At 59.1% G+C, this 14,690-nt stretch overlaps 1 protein-coding gene across 1 annotated transcript in view; it reads left to right on the plus strand.

The window, feature by feature from the left end:
* Positions 1 to 113: 113 nt before the first annotated feature.
* The window catches only part of LOC104161736 (venom factor-like), a gene marked incomplete at its 3' end in the record, with an annotated part of 14,915 nt that continues 338 nt past the window's right edge, over positions 114 to 14,690 (plus strand). The window contains 36 exon segments of the mRNA XM_009700269.1: positions 114 to 169; positions 171 to 312; positions 957 to 1,116; positions 1,393 to 1,463; positions 1,544 to 1,638; positions 1,721 to 1,803; positions 1,888 to 1,978; positions 2,288 to 2,390; positions 2,573 to 2,693; positions 2,993 to 3,108; positions 3,378 to 3,524; positions 4,276 to 4,488; positions 4,585 to 4,779; positions 5,140 to 5,301; positions 5,379 to 5,508; positions 6,006 to 6,077; positions 6,657 to 6,857; positions 7,180 to 7,291; positions 7,628 to 7,713; positions 8,393 to 8,532; positions 8,628 to 8,840; positions 9,151 to 9,217; positions 9,540 to 9,626; positions 9,717 to 9,920; positions 10,216 to 10,291; positions 10,369 to 10,528; positions 10,727 to 10,822; positions 10,968 to 11,118; positions 11,233 to 11,396; positions 11,922 to 12,080; positions 12,526 to 12,676; positions 12,778 to 12,829; positions 12,981 to 13,068; positions 13,266 to 13,355; positions 13,742 to 13,847; positions 14,149 to 14,238. Coding sequence (XP_009698571.1) covers positions 114 to 169; positions 171 to 312; positions 957 to 1,116; positions 1,393 to 1,463; positions 1,544 to 1,638; positions 1,721 to 1,803; positions 1,888 to 1,978; positions 2,288 to 2,390; positions 2,573 to 2,693; positions 2,993 to 3,108; positions 3,378 to 3,524; positions 4,276 to 4,488; positions 4,585 to 4,779; positions 5,140 to 5,301; positions 5,379 to 5,508; positions 6,006 to 6,077; positions 6,657 to 6,857; positions 7,180 to 7,291; positions 7,628 to 7,713; positions 8,393 to 8,532; positions 8,628 to 8,840; positions 9,151 to 9,217; positions 9,540 to 9,626; positions 9,717 to 9,920; positions 10,216 to 10,291; positions 10,369 to 10,528; positions 10,727 to 10,822; positions 10,968 to 11,118; positions 11,233 to 11,396; positions 11,922 to 12,080; positions 12,526 to 12,676; positions 12,778 to 12,829; positions 12,981 to 13,068; positions 13,266 to 13,355; positions 13,742 to 13,847; positions 14,149 to 14,238 — 4,450 coding nt within the window.

A 14,690-nucleotide genomic window follows, 5' to 3' on the forward strand; every position in this document is an offset into this window, starting at 1 on the left:
CAGGGCGCTATGGGTGACAGATCAGGGGGTCCCTAGGGTGGAGGGGAGGGGGGATTCTGGGTACCGTGAGGTCCCCAGGGTGGTGGTGGGGTGCTCTGTGACAACCCCCCATGATGACCGGTGTCCCCAGGGTGTCGATGGTGACGCCAGCGGTGCTGCGGCTGGGGGCGCTCCGTGGAAGCACCGGGGTTGTCCACCCCCACCGAGGTCACCCTCCTGGTGCAGGACTTTCCCCGCAAGCGCCAAGTGCTCTACCAAACCCGTGTCCTGCTGACCCCTGCCCAGGGCATGTTGGCCACCACCACCATCAAGGTATGTCACCACCCCCGTGTCACCTCCCTGACGGTCACTGGCCCCTTCTGCCCAGGGAAGGGTGACCCGTGATGTTTAACCCTATAGGAGATGGTGGAGAATCTCCATGGGGCTGATGGGACCTACAGGGGGAATGGTCACCATGGGGTCTTTGGGGAAGGTTGCGTTGAGGTCTTTGGGGACAGTGACCCCACGTCCTTGGAGAGGGTCACCCTATGACTAGAGGGTGGTCACCTGTGGGTCCATGGGGTGGTCACCCTGGGGTCTTTGGGGACGGTCACCCTGGGGTCCTTGGAGAGGGTCACCCCATGACTAGAGGGTGGTCACCTGTATGTCCATGGAGGTGGTCGCCTCTGGATCTTTGGGGACGGTCACCCTGGGGTCCTTGGAGATGGTCACCCCATGACTAGAGGATGGTCACCTGTGGGTCCGTGGGCATTGTCACCTCTGGATCTTTGGGGACAGTCACCCTGGGGTCCTTGGAGAGGATGGTGACCCCTAGTTCTTTGAAGATGGTCACCCTGGAGTCCTTGGGGACTGTCACCCGGCATCTTCAGGCCCTTTCCCCAGGCATGGGTGTCACCTGGTGTCCCCTGCCTGGTCCCTGTGGTGCCGATGCCACTTGGTGTCCTCTGTCACCACAGCTGTCGGCCAAGGAACTACCGCAGTCAACGGGGAAGCAGTTTGTCTCGGTGACGGCACGGATGGCCCAGGTGACCCTGGAGAAGACGTTGCTGGTGTCACTCCAGAGCGGCCACATCTTCCTGCAGACCGACAAACCCATCTACACCCCTGGTTCCACTGGTGGGTTCTTGGGGTGCTGGGTCTCACCGTGGCATGTTGGGGTCTTGGGTCACCTTTGTGGCACCTTGGGGTCTTGGTGGCATCTTGGGGTGTTAGATCCCCTCCGTAGCACCTTGAGTTACTGGTGTGACCTTGGGGTGCTGGAGTCCAGCACCCATTTGGGAACATCCCCCTGACATTTCCACTGGGATTCAGCACCCATTTTGGGGTCCAGCACCCATTTCTGGATGTCCCCGCACCAGCCCTTCTCACTTTGTCCCCCATGTCCCCTCCCAGTGCTCTGCCGCTTCTTTGCCGTGGACCATCTCATGGAACCAGTGCCCAAGACAGTGATTTTGGAGGTCAAGGTGGGTGCCCGTTGGGGACACAGGGACACGGGGACACAACCACCCATGCCACCATCCCCAACCACTCCATGTCCCTTCAGACGCCTGATGATGTCATCATCAAACAAGTGCCCGTGTCCTCGCCGATGAAGAACGGCATCTTCTCCCTCAACCACAACCTACCCGAGGTCGTCAGGTGGGTGCCACCTCCTAGGGTGACCTGGGGACATTTGTGACCCTGAGCTTGTCCCCTTCACCCTATCTCCCACCTTTTCCAGCTTGGGGACGTGGACGATAATGGCCAAATTTGAAGACTCACCAGAACAGGTCTTCAGCACCCATTTTGAAGTCAAGGAGTATGGTAAGGTGGGGTGGGGGTCTTCAGACACTTGGGTCCCTTGGGCCTGTCCTGGATGCCTGGGTCCATTGGGTGTCCACCCCACAGTGCTGCCAAGCTTTGAGGTGGTCCTGGAGCCAGAGGAGAAATTCCTCTACATCGACCGGGAGGAGGATTTCCGAGTGTCCATCACGGCCAGGTAGGATGGGGATCCCAAAACTGCTCATTTTGGGGGTTCAAACCCCCCCCAAGGATGATGGTGTAGGGTGACATCTCCTGCACAAAGTCCCCAGGGATGAGGAGGTGGCATGGATGGAAGGTGACAGGTTTGAGGGTGATGGGGATATGGGGGTGAGGAGGACACAGGGTGATGGTGGTGGGTGGGCGTGGTGGGATGACAGGGGGACATGGGCATGTGGAAGGAGAAGGTGACGAGGACATGGGGTGACAGTGATGTGGGTGTGATGGGGACAGGGGGTTGATGGTGACAACGGTGGGTTGTCCACAGGTACCTTTACGGGAAGCGCCTACAGGGAGCAGCCTTCGTCCTCTTCGGCGTTATGGTGGACGACGAGAAGAAGAGCATCCCCCAGTCCCTGCGACGCATCCAGGTGACCCTGTCCTCGTCCCTGTCCCCATCCCTTGTCCCTACCCAAGTCCCCCGTTGACCTCCCCCCCTGTCATCCCCATCCTCATCTCATCCTCAGCCCTGCCATCTCCTGTCCCCATTCCCATCCCTGTCCCCATCCCAATCCCCGTCACTGTCCCCTGTCCCACTAACTCCACGCCGCAGGTGATCGATGGGGACGGAGAAGCCGTGCTGTCCATGGCCACGTTGCGGCAGCGATTCACCAACCCCCAGGAGCTGGTGGGACATTCACTCTACGTCTCCGTCACCGTACTCACCGAGTCAGGTGTGCGGGGGGATCACAGGGGACAGAGGGGACGTGGGGGGATAGGGACAGCGTGAGGTCATGGGCAAGTTGGGTAGGTGGGGGGACACTTGGGGACATGTGGGGACGTAGGGAGATGGGGACAGCAGTGACTCGTGGGGTTGGGGACGGCAAAGGATGAGGACACGTGGGGTTGGGGACAACGAGGATGCGGACATCTGGGACCACCCAAGGTCAGAGAGGGCTGTCCCTGGGGAGGGGGACAACTGGGAGTCCTGTCCCGGCGCTGGGTGACGTGACCGTTCCCGTGGCCACCGCAGGCAGTGACATGGTGGAGGCTCAACGCAGTGGCATCCGCATCGTGACGTCACCGTACACCATCCACTTCACCCGCACCCCCAAGTACTTCAAGCCGGGGATGCCCTTCGATCTGACGGTAATGACATCTGGGGACAGGGATGGGGACAATGGTGGCATTAGCCCAGGACCCCCATGGTACCACGGTCTCCAACACTGGGATGGGGACGGGGCAAGCGTGGGGGTTTGTGGGTGGAGGAGATTTGGGGACTAGGATCTGTCCCCGTGTCATATCACTGTGTCACCTGGAGAGAGCCTGGGGACAGTGATCTGTCCCTGTGTCACCTGGATGGCACCAGATGACATGTCCCTAGGTAACGTCCTCACGTCACGCCTCATCCCCTGCAGGTCTACGTCACTAACCCAGATGAATCCCCAGCTCCACGTGTCACCGTCAAGGCTGATGGCTTCCAGGGTCTCGTCTCCACCCAACGTGATGGCACAGCCAAGTTGGTCCTCAACATGCCGGCCAACAAGGACGCCGTCCCCATCACTGTGAGTGGTACCGGGGTGGCCTTGGAACCCGGGTGGCCAAGGTGGCTGGGGACAGCGGTGGTTGAAGTGACCTGGGAGTTGGGGTTACTGGGACAACCAAGGTGGCTGAGATGTCCAGGGTGACCAAAGACCATGGCCAGCACGGTCATCATTGACCAAGGGCCAGGACAGCAGCATCGGGGAACCGGGATGGCCTTGACATCTATGGTGGCCAAGGGTCAGGGCCCACCCTGGTCATCATTGACCAAGGACCAGGATGGCCAAGGCCAAGGGGACCAGCATGGTTGAGATGATGGTGGTGATCAAGATGTCCAGAGTGAGCAAGGACCACGGCTATCCTGGTCACCGTTGACCAAGGAGCAGGATGGTTGGTGTCGGGGGGGGCGTGGTGACCAACACAGTTGGGTTGACCAAGGCATTTAGGGTGATCAAGGACCAGGATGGCCAGTGTCAGGGAGACTGGTGGAGATGTTCGTGGTGGCCTGCAGCCAAGGTCAGCATGGTTTACCAGTGACCAAGAACCAGGATGACCAAGGTCAAGGGGACAGGAGTGGCCAAGACATCCAGGGTAGCAGAGATGATCACCATTGACCAAGAAGTTGATCACCATTGACCAAAGACCAGGGCAGCAGGGGTCAGGGAGACCAGGACAACCAAGACCTCTACGGTGGCCAAGTTCTCCTTGCTGACCCCTGCCCAGGTCCACACCTCTCCTTGATGACCAAGCGCCACCGAGTCTCCTGTCTTGCAGGTGCGGACGGACCAACCGGGGTTGCCTGCTGACCGCCAGGCCTCACGGGCAATGACCGCCGAAGCTTACCGCAGCCAAGGTGGTTCCGGCAACTTCCTCCACCTGGCCGTGGCGGCCACCGAGCTGCAACCTGGTGACAACCTCGCCGTGAACTTCCACCTTAAGAGCAACAGCAACTCCGTCCGTGACTCCGTCCCGTACTTCACCTACTTGGTGAGCATGCTTGGCCTCGACCAACCAACTTCTCCTCATCTTGGGGACCTCGGTGTCCAGGTGCCCACCAACCCTGCCTTTCCTTGCCCGCTGCAGATCCTGAGCAAGGGACGCATCATCCGCGTAGGACGACAGCGACACGAGGCCGGCCAAAGCCTGGTCACCATGTCACTGCCGGTGACGACTGAGCTCATCCCCTCCTTCCGCATCATAGCCTACTACTACGTGATGCCCGGCGAGATTGTCGCTGACTCCGTCTGGGTTGACGTCAAGGACACTTGTATGGGCACTGTGAGTGTGTCCCCACTGTCCCAGAGGTTGGGGGGCCCCTGGGGGCCTTGGAGGTGACTTGAGTGACCCTTGAGGTGACCCTTGGAAGGGCTTGGGTGGCCCATGATGGGGTCTGGGCATCACTTAGGTGGTTTGAAGAATCCATGAGGGGTTCTGGCATCTCACAGGGCGGTCTTAGGTGGCCTCTTGGTGGTCCAGACATTCCATGGTGGAGGACACAGCCATCAGCTACCCCTGGAGGACTCCAACACCCTGTGGGGTTGGGGTTACCCCCATGGGGCAGCTCCTGGGGGGGTGTGGTGAAGGTTTTTTTGGGGTGTCCTATGGACATGACGCCCTCCAACCCCGTGTCCCCGGCAGCTGGTGGTGAAGGGAGCGACAGAGGCTGACAACCGGGTGCACGAACCCGGGACGCCCATGAGGCTGCGCATCGAGGGCGACCACAATGCCCACGTAGGGTTGGTGGCTGTGGACAAGGGCGTCTTCGTGCTCAGCAAGAAGCACAAACTCACCCAGTCCAAGGTGGGTGGTCGGGTCCCCATCCCCAGTGTCCCCGGGTGGCAGGAGTGGCTGTCATGGCTGTCCCTTGTTGGTCACAGGTTTGGGACACGGTGGAGAAGAGTGACATCGGCTGCTCTCCGGGTAGCGGGAAGAACAACGTGGGTGTCTTTGCTGACGCTGGCCTCAGCCTGATCACCAACAAGGACATCAAGACGCCGCAGCGTGCGGGTAGGGGACGTGCTGGGAACTGGGACAACCTGGGGTGGCACCTTGGGGATGGGGTAGGTGATGGGCATGGGGTAGGTGACACCTTGGTGATGGGGTAGGTGGCACCTTGGGCATGGGGTAGGTGACACCTTGGTGATGGGGTAGGTGACACTTTGGGGATGGGGTAGGTGGCACCTTGGTGATGCGGTAGGTGACACTTTGGGGATGGAGTAGGTGGCACCTTGGTGATGGGGTAGGTGACACCTTGGGCATGGGGTAGGTGGCACCTTGGGCATGGGGTAGGTGACACCTCGGTGATGCGGTAGGTGACACTTTGGGGATGGGGTAGGTGGCACCTTGGGGATGGGGATGTGGCACTTCAAGGATGGCAAAGTGTGACACCTCAAGGACGGGGGAAGTGTCCCCTGAGCTTTGGGGTGTGACATCAAGGGGAAGTAACACCTGGGTTTGGGGCTGTGACGCTGTGGGGTCCTGACCTGTGACCTCTCTGTCCTCAGAGATCCAGTGTCCCCAGCCTGCGAGACGCAAGCGCCGCTCCCTGCTGCTCGGCGAGAGCAAAGGCACCAAGGGTAGGTGGCACTGGCAATGTCCCATGTCCCCAACAACACTGGAATGTCCCATGTCCCCGAGGGACACCAGATCATCCCATGTCCCTGAAGATGCCAAAGTCTGAAGATGCCAAAGTGTCCCAGGCCCTTGAGGGACACCAGAGCATCCCACGTCCCAATCAATCCCAGTGTCCCATGTCCCTTAGGGACACCGGATCGTCCCATGTCCCTGAAGATGCCAAAATGTCCCAGGTCCTCGAGGGACACCAGAGCATCCCATGTCCCAATCAATCCCAGTGTCCCCTGTCCCTGAGGGACATCAGATTGTCCCATGTCCCTGAAGATGCCAAAGTGTCCCAGGTCCTTGAGGGACACCAGAGCATCCCATCAGTGTCCCATGTCCCTGGTGACACCAGAGCATCCCATATCCCGATGAAAACCACTGTCCCATATCCCCGAGGGACATCAGAGTATCCCACATCCCTGGTGACACCCCAACATCCCATATCCCAAAGGACACCCGAGTGTCCCACGTCCCTGACGACCCTCAGGCCAGGGGCTTTGGGACCGGGTACCAATTGAGTGCCTCGATTCCGGCAGTGGCTGAGTACACGGACAAGAGGTTGCGTAAGTGTTGTGAGGACGGGATGAAGGAGAACCCCATGGGTCACAGCTGTGAACATCGGACCAACTACATCCAGGATGGAGAAGCCTGCATCCAGGCCTTCCTCGACTGCTGCAACTACATCAAGGGCATCCGGGACGAGAAGCAACGCGAGCTCCACCTCGAACTGGCTCGAAGCAAGTGCTGGGCGACGGTGGGGTGACGGAGGGGGTGGTGGTTGGGCAAAGATTAGGCGAAGCTTGGGCGAAGCTTAAGTGAACCTTGGGTGTTGCTTGCGCTGTCCTTGGGTGATGCTTGGGTGAAGCTTAAGTGAACCTCAAGCGTTTCTTGCGCTGTCCTTGGCCAATAGTTGGATGAATTTTGGGCGATGCTTGGGTGATGCCTAGACCACGCTTAGACAAAACAAGGGTGGTACTTGGATGATGCTAGGGTGATACCGACCCCATCCAGGGGTTGGGCCTCTGAGGCCACGGTCAAGAGGGATGCTACCACCCCCAGGCGAAGCGGACGATCGATTCCTGTCCGATGAGGACATCACCTCACGGAGTCTTTTCCCGGAGAGTTGGCTGTGGCGCGTGGAGCAACTGACGGAGCTGCCCAACGAGCTGGGGTGAGGCCTGTGCCCTTGTCCCACCATCCCCTCCACCCCATGACTCAACTTGGAGAGCATTACCTCCTCCCTGTCCAACTCTGGACACCGCCTTGGCCAGTCTGGAGACCAGCTATGATCCTCCCCCAAGTCCAGACGAGGGCCACCTTTGACTCCCTGGTGCTACCTCGGGACCAGCTATGACACCTTGGTCCAGCTCAGGGGTCATCTACAACCCCCTGGTCTAGCTTGGGGACCAGCTATGACCCCCCCTACTCCAGCTTGGTGGCTGGTTGCACCTCCCTAGCCCGGCTTGGGGCCAGTTATGACCCCCTTGGTCATTCCCATCCTCACCAGAATCTCCACGAAGACTCTACCTGTGTACTTGAAGGACTCCATCACCACATGGGAGGTCCTGGCCGTCAGCCTCTCGCAGACCAAGGGTATGTGATGGAGGAGGAAGGTGTCCCTGGGGATTAAAGAAATCCCACAAACCTTGGGGGTGATCCCTGGAACTCGAAGGGTCCCCTAAAGCCTGGTGGGTTTCCTTGAGGGATCTCCAAAGGGTTCTCCTTGAGGGATCTCCAAAGGGTTCTCCTTGAGGGATCTCCAAAATCTTAGAGGGGTGCATACCACTGGGGAGGTGGCCCAAACTTTGGGGAGATCCCCCCAAGCTTGGTGGCAGCCCTTGGGACTTGAGGGATCTCCTAAGCCTTGCGAGGTCTCCATGGGGCTTGATGGATCCTCTAAACCTTGGGAGGACACCATGGTGGGCCTTGAGGGATCACCTAAGCTTTGAGAGGACTCCGTGGGCCTTGATGGATCTCTTAATGATGGATCTCTTAAGCCTTTGGAGGACTCCTTGCCCTTGAGGGATTGCCTAAGCTTTTGGAGAACTCCATGGGTCTTGATGGACCCCCCAAGCCTTGGGAGGACTCCATGGGACTTGAGGGATCTCCTAAGCTTTGAGAGGACTCCGTGGGCCTTGATGGATCTCTTAAGCCTTTGGAGGACTCCATGGGACTTGAAGGATCTCCAAGAGCCTTGGGGATGTCCCTGGGACATGAGGGGCCCAGCAAGCCCATAATCCTGAACCCCATGTCCCTGGGGGCCACCCCACAGGGCTGTGTGTTGCTGACCCCTATGAAATCACGGTGATGAAGGAGTTCTTCATCGACCTGCGCCTGCCCTACTCTGTGGTGAGGAACGAGCAGGTGGAGATCCGTGCCGTCCTCTACAACTACTGGACGCACGAAATCAAGGTTGGCAAAAGATCCATGCCTGGGCTTCTTGGGGGGGGTGGTGGGGTGGTCCATGACCACCTGAACTCCACGGCCAACATCTCTGTGCCCTGCAGGTACGCGTGGAGCTGATGTACAACCCAGCCCTGTGCAGCGCCTCCACCTCCAAGATGCGCTACCAGCAGATCCTCCGCCTGAAACCCCAGTCGTCGTGGGCCGTGCCCTTCATCATCGTGCCCTTGCAACTGGGGCTGCACGATGTCGAGGTGAAGGCAGCTGTTTGGGGCAGCTTCGTGGCCGACGGCGTCAAGAAGAAGCTCAAAGTTGTGGTGAGTGGCCATTCCCGCTCGTGGCATCTCCACCACACGGTGCCACCACCGTCCCTGAGATGTCCCCAGCGTGGTATCCCTGTGACATCCCTGTCTCCACTTACGTCCTGGTGTTGGTAGCTAGGGATGAAGGATTGTCTCCTCCGGGATGCTCAAATGTGATCTCCTGGGGCTTTCCCAATTTGTCCCATGACCTGGGCGTGCTGGTTTACACTGGGACACCTTTCCTGGACAACCCAGGGAGGCTGGGAAGAGGGAGGGGAACCCAAAACCAGCCTAACCTTTAACGTTGGACTCTCAACCTCTCCAGCCCGAAGGGATGAGATTGGAGAAGACGGTGAAGATAGTTGAGCTGGACCCGAAGACGAAGGGAATCAGTGAGTGGTCCTGACTGGTCCATGGGGATATCCCACCGGGGGAAGGATCTGGGACACCTCAGGGGACAAGGGAAGTCCCACTGTGGGCCTGGAACATCTTGGGGGATGAAGGACGTACCACCGAGGGTAGGAGTGGGGCACCTTGGGGGACAAGGGCCATCCCACTATGGAGAAGGGACATCTTGGTATGGCTCGGGAACACCTTGAAGGACAAGGGATATCCTGCTGCAGACGTGAGGCAGGGCTGGGTCACCTCAGGGTGAGGGCGGACATGAAGGATTTGGAGGTTGCCCATCTCCATCCTGACCTCCCTTCCCCACAGACGGCGTCCAGGAAGAGAAGGTGAAGGCAACAGACCTCTCTGACATTGTCCCCAACACCGAGTCGGAGACCAAAGTCAGCATCCAAGGTGAGAGCAGGAGAAGGGACACGCGTAGGGATGAGTTGGGAAGGGAGTGGGACACTCCTGGCTTGACGTCACCCCCTTTTTCCGATCCAGGCAACCCTGTGTCCATCCTGGTGGAGAAAGCCATCGATGGGGAAAAGCTGAAGCACCTCATCGTGACGCCAACGGGTTGCGGGGAGCAGAACATGGTTGGGATGACGCCCACTGTCATTGCCACCCACTACCTGGACAGCACGTTGCAGTGGGAAAGCCTCGGCGTTGACCGTCGGGTTGAGGCCATCAACTTGATTAAAAAGGGTAGGAGCATCCCCCGAAGGGATGGTTTCTTCTCTTGGGGTGCAAAATGTCACCGTCCTTCAAGGTGCTCAAGAAACTTCCACCTTTGAAGAAGACATGGGTTGGGTACTACCAGTTTGAGGATTCCTAGAGCTACTGGTTGGCACTGGAACGTGCTCCGGAGTGGGTTGGTGGCCTTGAAGCAACCTCAACTTGGCTGGGTGCTCTTTGTGTTGGCCGATGGTTGGAGGACATTGGTGGCCTGAAACCACCCCTGGGTGCTCCTTCTGTTGGCCAACCACCATCTTCTCACCAGGTTACACCCAACAACTTGCTTTCCGGAAAACCGACAGCTCCTACGCCGCCTTCAAGGACCGCCCATCGAGCACCTGGTGAGGGTCATGTTGCCACCACCACGTGGGTCTGGATGACAAGATTGACCATGACACTAAGGTCCTCCTATCCCCAGGTTGACAGCCTACGTGGCCAAAGTCTTTGCCATGGCCATCAAGATGGTAGACATTGAACCCGAGGTGATTTGTGGTGCCGTGAAATGGCTCATCCTGGAGAAGCAGAAGCCGGATGGGATTTTCCAAGAAGATGCTCCTATCATCCATAAGGCGATGATGGTACGGGAAGGATCCAAACCCTGTCCCTGATGGTGGCCAAAGACCTGTTGACTTGAGGATGGGCTTTTAGAATGAGCTGTGGGGAAAGGACTATGTTGGGTGACAGGGACGAGTGTTGGGTGGCCAGAGGTTGCTCTGAAAACCACGATCCTGAAATTCGGGTTCTTTTTTTCCCCCCCCCTCCGTTTTGTTACCCAGGGAGGCTACGAGGGTGCCGAACCCGAGGTGTCGCTGACAGCCTTTGTCCTCGTCGCGCTGCAGGAGGCCCGGGAGGTCTGCAAGGACCATGTCAACGTGAGTGGTCCAATCCTCAAGCTCCACATGGGGAGAGGGGGGAACAACCGGCATCTGTCACGTAGAAGGACGGTGCTTCAAGATGAGGTGCCCAACCCTTATAGCAACCACCTGAGAATCCAAACTGACCATCTTTTCTACCCAGAGCTTGGATAAGAGCATCGAGAGAGCCGCCGACTACCTTAGCCGGAGGTACCAGTCGCTGGCCCGACCCTACACAGTGGCCCTGACCTCCTATGCCTTGGCCCTGACTGGGAAACTCAAAAGCGAGAAAGTTCTCATGAAGTTTTCCAAAGGTGACGTCTCACCAGGAGGGACAAAACTGGGGTGGGGGGAAGAGGTAATTATGGATTACTTGGTGGGGGGAGAAATCATCCCTCGAGGGTGCTGAGGGACCGATGTCACCCCAGAGGGCAGAAGTTGGGAGGAACGCAACGCCCGTACCTACAACATCGAGGGGACGTCCTACGCCTTGCTGGCCTTGCTACAAATGGAGAAGCCGGAGCTGACGGGGCCGGTGGTCCGCTGGTTATCCCAGCAGAACTACTTTGGTGGTGGCTACGGATCCACTCAGGTGGGCTACAGCGCCCCCATGTGTGCGGTCCTGGCACCCGCTGCCGTGGGGAAGGAGGACAGGAAGATAGGGGTTGAGGGGTCATCTTGTGGCCTTGGGGACTCCAGGGACATGGTGCGTCTCTTGGGGGACACCTCTGGTCCCATGGGACCTCAAAGGCGTTGGGAGACCCCTCAGGGCTTGGGGGTCACCTCAGGGTCCTTGGGACCCCGTGGGACATGGCATGTCCTTGGGGAACACCCCTGGTCCCACGGGATCTGAAGGGCTTTGGAAAACCCAAAAAGCCCATCCCTAGGGGACACCCTTGTCCCCGGGGACACCTCCGGGGACCCTTGGGACCCTCAGGGACATGTCCTGTCCTTGGGGGACACCTCTGCTCCATAAGACCCCCCCAAAAAGGTTTGTTCCAGGTGATATCAGGTGGCCGCAGGACTTGGGGTCACCCTGGGCTCAGGACCACCCAGGGCCCTTTGGGGATGCTCCAGATGGTGTCCCCAAGCCCTGGTGACACAGATGTCCCCGCAGGCCACCATTCTGGTCTTCCAAGCGTTGGCCCAGTACCAGGTGGTATCTCCGCGGCAACTGGAGCTCAACCTCGACGTGTCGGTCCTGCTGCCGCGCCGTGCCAGCGCCATGACCTACCGCATCGAGAACAGCAATGCCCTGGTGGCACGCTCCGCCGAGGTACCGCCACCCTTGTCACCGTCGTCACCGTCACCATCAGGACCACGGGGGGATGCAGCAATGCTCCCCTTCCTGTTGTTGTCCATGGGATGTCCCTGTCCCTTCTTTGTCTCTTCATCTCCTGGGACAATCTTGTCCCCTCGCTACGGCCTTGGGTGTCCCTGTCCCTTCCATGTCCCCTCTGCGTCCTTCCAAGGCTTGGGATGTCCCTTCATGTCCCAGGCTGATCTTGTCCCCTCCCTTGCTGTCACCTGCAATGTCCCTGTCCCCTTCACGCCCCTCCACGTCCTCTGATTTCCTTGTCCCCTCCATGTCCCTCCATGTCCCTATCCCCTTCGGGTCTTGCAACGCCGTTGCCCCCTCCATGTCCTGGGATGTCCCTGTCCCTTCCGTGTCCCACCCAGGGGATGTCCCTGTCCCTCCGCAACATCCTCTATCCCCGCAGACCAAGTTTAACGAGGACATCACGGTGAAAGCCGAGGGCCTGGGCAAGGGGACGATGACGGTGGTGACCGTCTACAATGCCAAGGTCCCCGACAAGGACAACAAGTGTGATAGCTTTGACCTGCGGGTACAGGTAGAGGACGTGAAGATAGGTGAGTCCCCAAAATGTCCCCTCCCCATGTCCTCACTATGTCCCCCCTGTATCCTTCTTCATGTCCCCTTCTACGTCCCCTCATTGTCCCCATGTCCCCAGGCAAGGAACTGGAGGGCGTCTTCCGCTCCGTCAAGATCACCATCTGCACCAGGTAGGACAGGCTGGGGACATTGGGGACATCGGGGACATTGGAGATAGGGAGGGGAACGGGGAGCCTTGGGAATAGGGACATCAGGGATGGGGATGCTGGGGACAATAGGGCAGTTGGGGACAGGTAGGTGGCCTCAGCCCTGTCCCCACAGGTACCTGGACACGGTAGATGCCACCATGTCCATCCTCGACGTCTCCATGCTCACGGGCTTCTTACCTGACCTTGAGGACCTGAAGAGGGTGAGTGCGGGGACATGGGGACACACGAGGGGACCCAAGGGAGACGGGACCTTGCATCTTTGTGCCACCGTGTCCCCAAGTCTTCCTAACCCCCATGTGTCCCCTCCCCCGTGCCCATACATCCCTGTGTCCTGATGTGGTTGCATGTCCCCACGTGTCCCTGCATGCCCCGTGTCACCGTGTCCCCGTGTCCCCAGCTCACGGATGGCGTGGACAGGTACATCTCCAAGTTTGAGATCGACCAAGCACAGTCGGACCGCAGCAACCTCATCATCTACCTCGACAAGGTGGGGACACGGTGGGGCTTGAGGGACGTGGGGATGGGGACACGATAGGACAGGGATGGGGACAGGGACAAGATGGGACAGGGATGGGCATAGGATGGAACTGGGGACGTGGGCAGGGACAGGATGGGGACAGGGATGAGGGTGAAGGTGGGGACAGGACCGGGACGGGGACATGGATGGGGACTGGAACAGGGACAGAGATGGGAACAAAGTTGGGGACATGGATGGAGACAGGAAAAGAGTCTGAGGGGTGGGGACAAGGACAGGGATGGGTCCAGGTCACTGAAAGGGACAGTATGGGGACACGGGTGGGGGCAGGGGCAAAAAACTGACTCCCAGCCTGGCTGACTGCCATCCCCGTGTTGTCCCCGTGTCCCCAACCCCAGATCTCGCACAAGGCCGAGGAGTGTTTCTCCTTCAAAGCCCACCAGCGATTCCAGGTGGGCTTGATCCAGCCCGCAGCCGTCGCCGTCTACAGCTACTACAAGATCGGTGCGCCCCGTGTCCCTTTGTGTCACCCTCAGGTCCCCTCTGTCCCCACACTCTCCTCTGTTCTTCCACCAAGTCCCCTCTCTGTCCCCTTCTCCTGTCCCTTTGTCCCACCACGTCCCTGCCGATCTTCTCCCCATGCCTGGTGTCACCGTGTCCCCCTGCGTCCCCATGTCCCCTTGTATTCCCTGCTGTCCCTCTCCGTCCACATGTCACCGCTCTGTCCCCGTGTCTCCCACCGGTCCTTTCTCCTTGTGTCCCCCCTGCCCACCTCATGTCCCCTCATGTCCCCATGTCCCTGTAGATGATCGCTGCACTCGTTTCTACCATCCGGACAAGGACGGTGGGCAACTGAGCAAGATCTGCCACGGGGACGTGTGCCGCTGCGCCGAAGGTGACGTGGGGACACAGGGACATGGGGACAGACTGGGTCTGTGAAGGGACACGTCATGGCCCTGGTGGGACATGTCATGGCCATGATGGGACACGTGACGGACATGATGGGACAAGTCATGGCCATGATGGAACATGTCACGGCCATGATGGGACATGTCATGGCCATGATGGGACACGTGACGGACATGATGGGACAAGTCATGGCCATGATGGACGTGAGGGAACCGGGGAGGGACATGAGGGGAAAAGCCATGGCTATGACGGAACATGTCATGGCCATGGTGGGACCTTTCATGGCCATGATGGGACATGTGACAGCCATGATGGGACAAGCCATGGCCATGATGGAAGATGTCATGGCCGTGGTGGGACCTTTCATAGCCATGATGGGACACGTGATGGACATGATGGGACAAGTCATGGCCATGATGGAACATGTCATGGCTGTGG

This window comes from Cariama cristata, unplaced genomic scaffold, assembly GCF_000690535.1.
Source record: "Cariama cristata isolate BGI_N322 unplaced genomic scaffold, ASM69053v1 scaffold3435, whole genome shotgun sequence".
In the NCBI taxonomy this organism is placed as follows: Eukaryota; Metazoa; Chordata; class Aves; order Cariamiformes; family Cariamidae; genus Cariama; species Cariama cristata.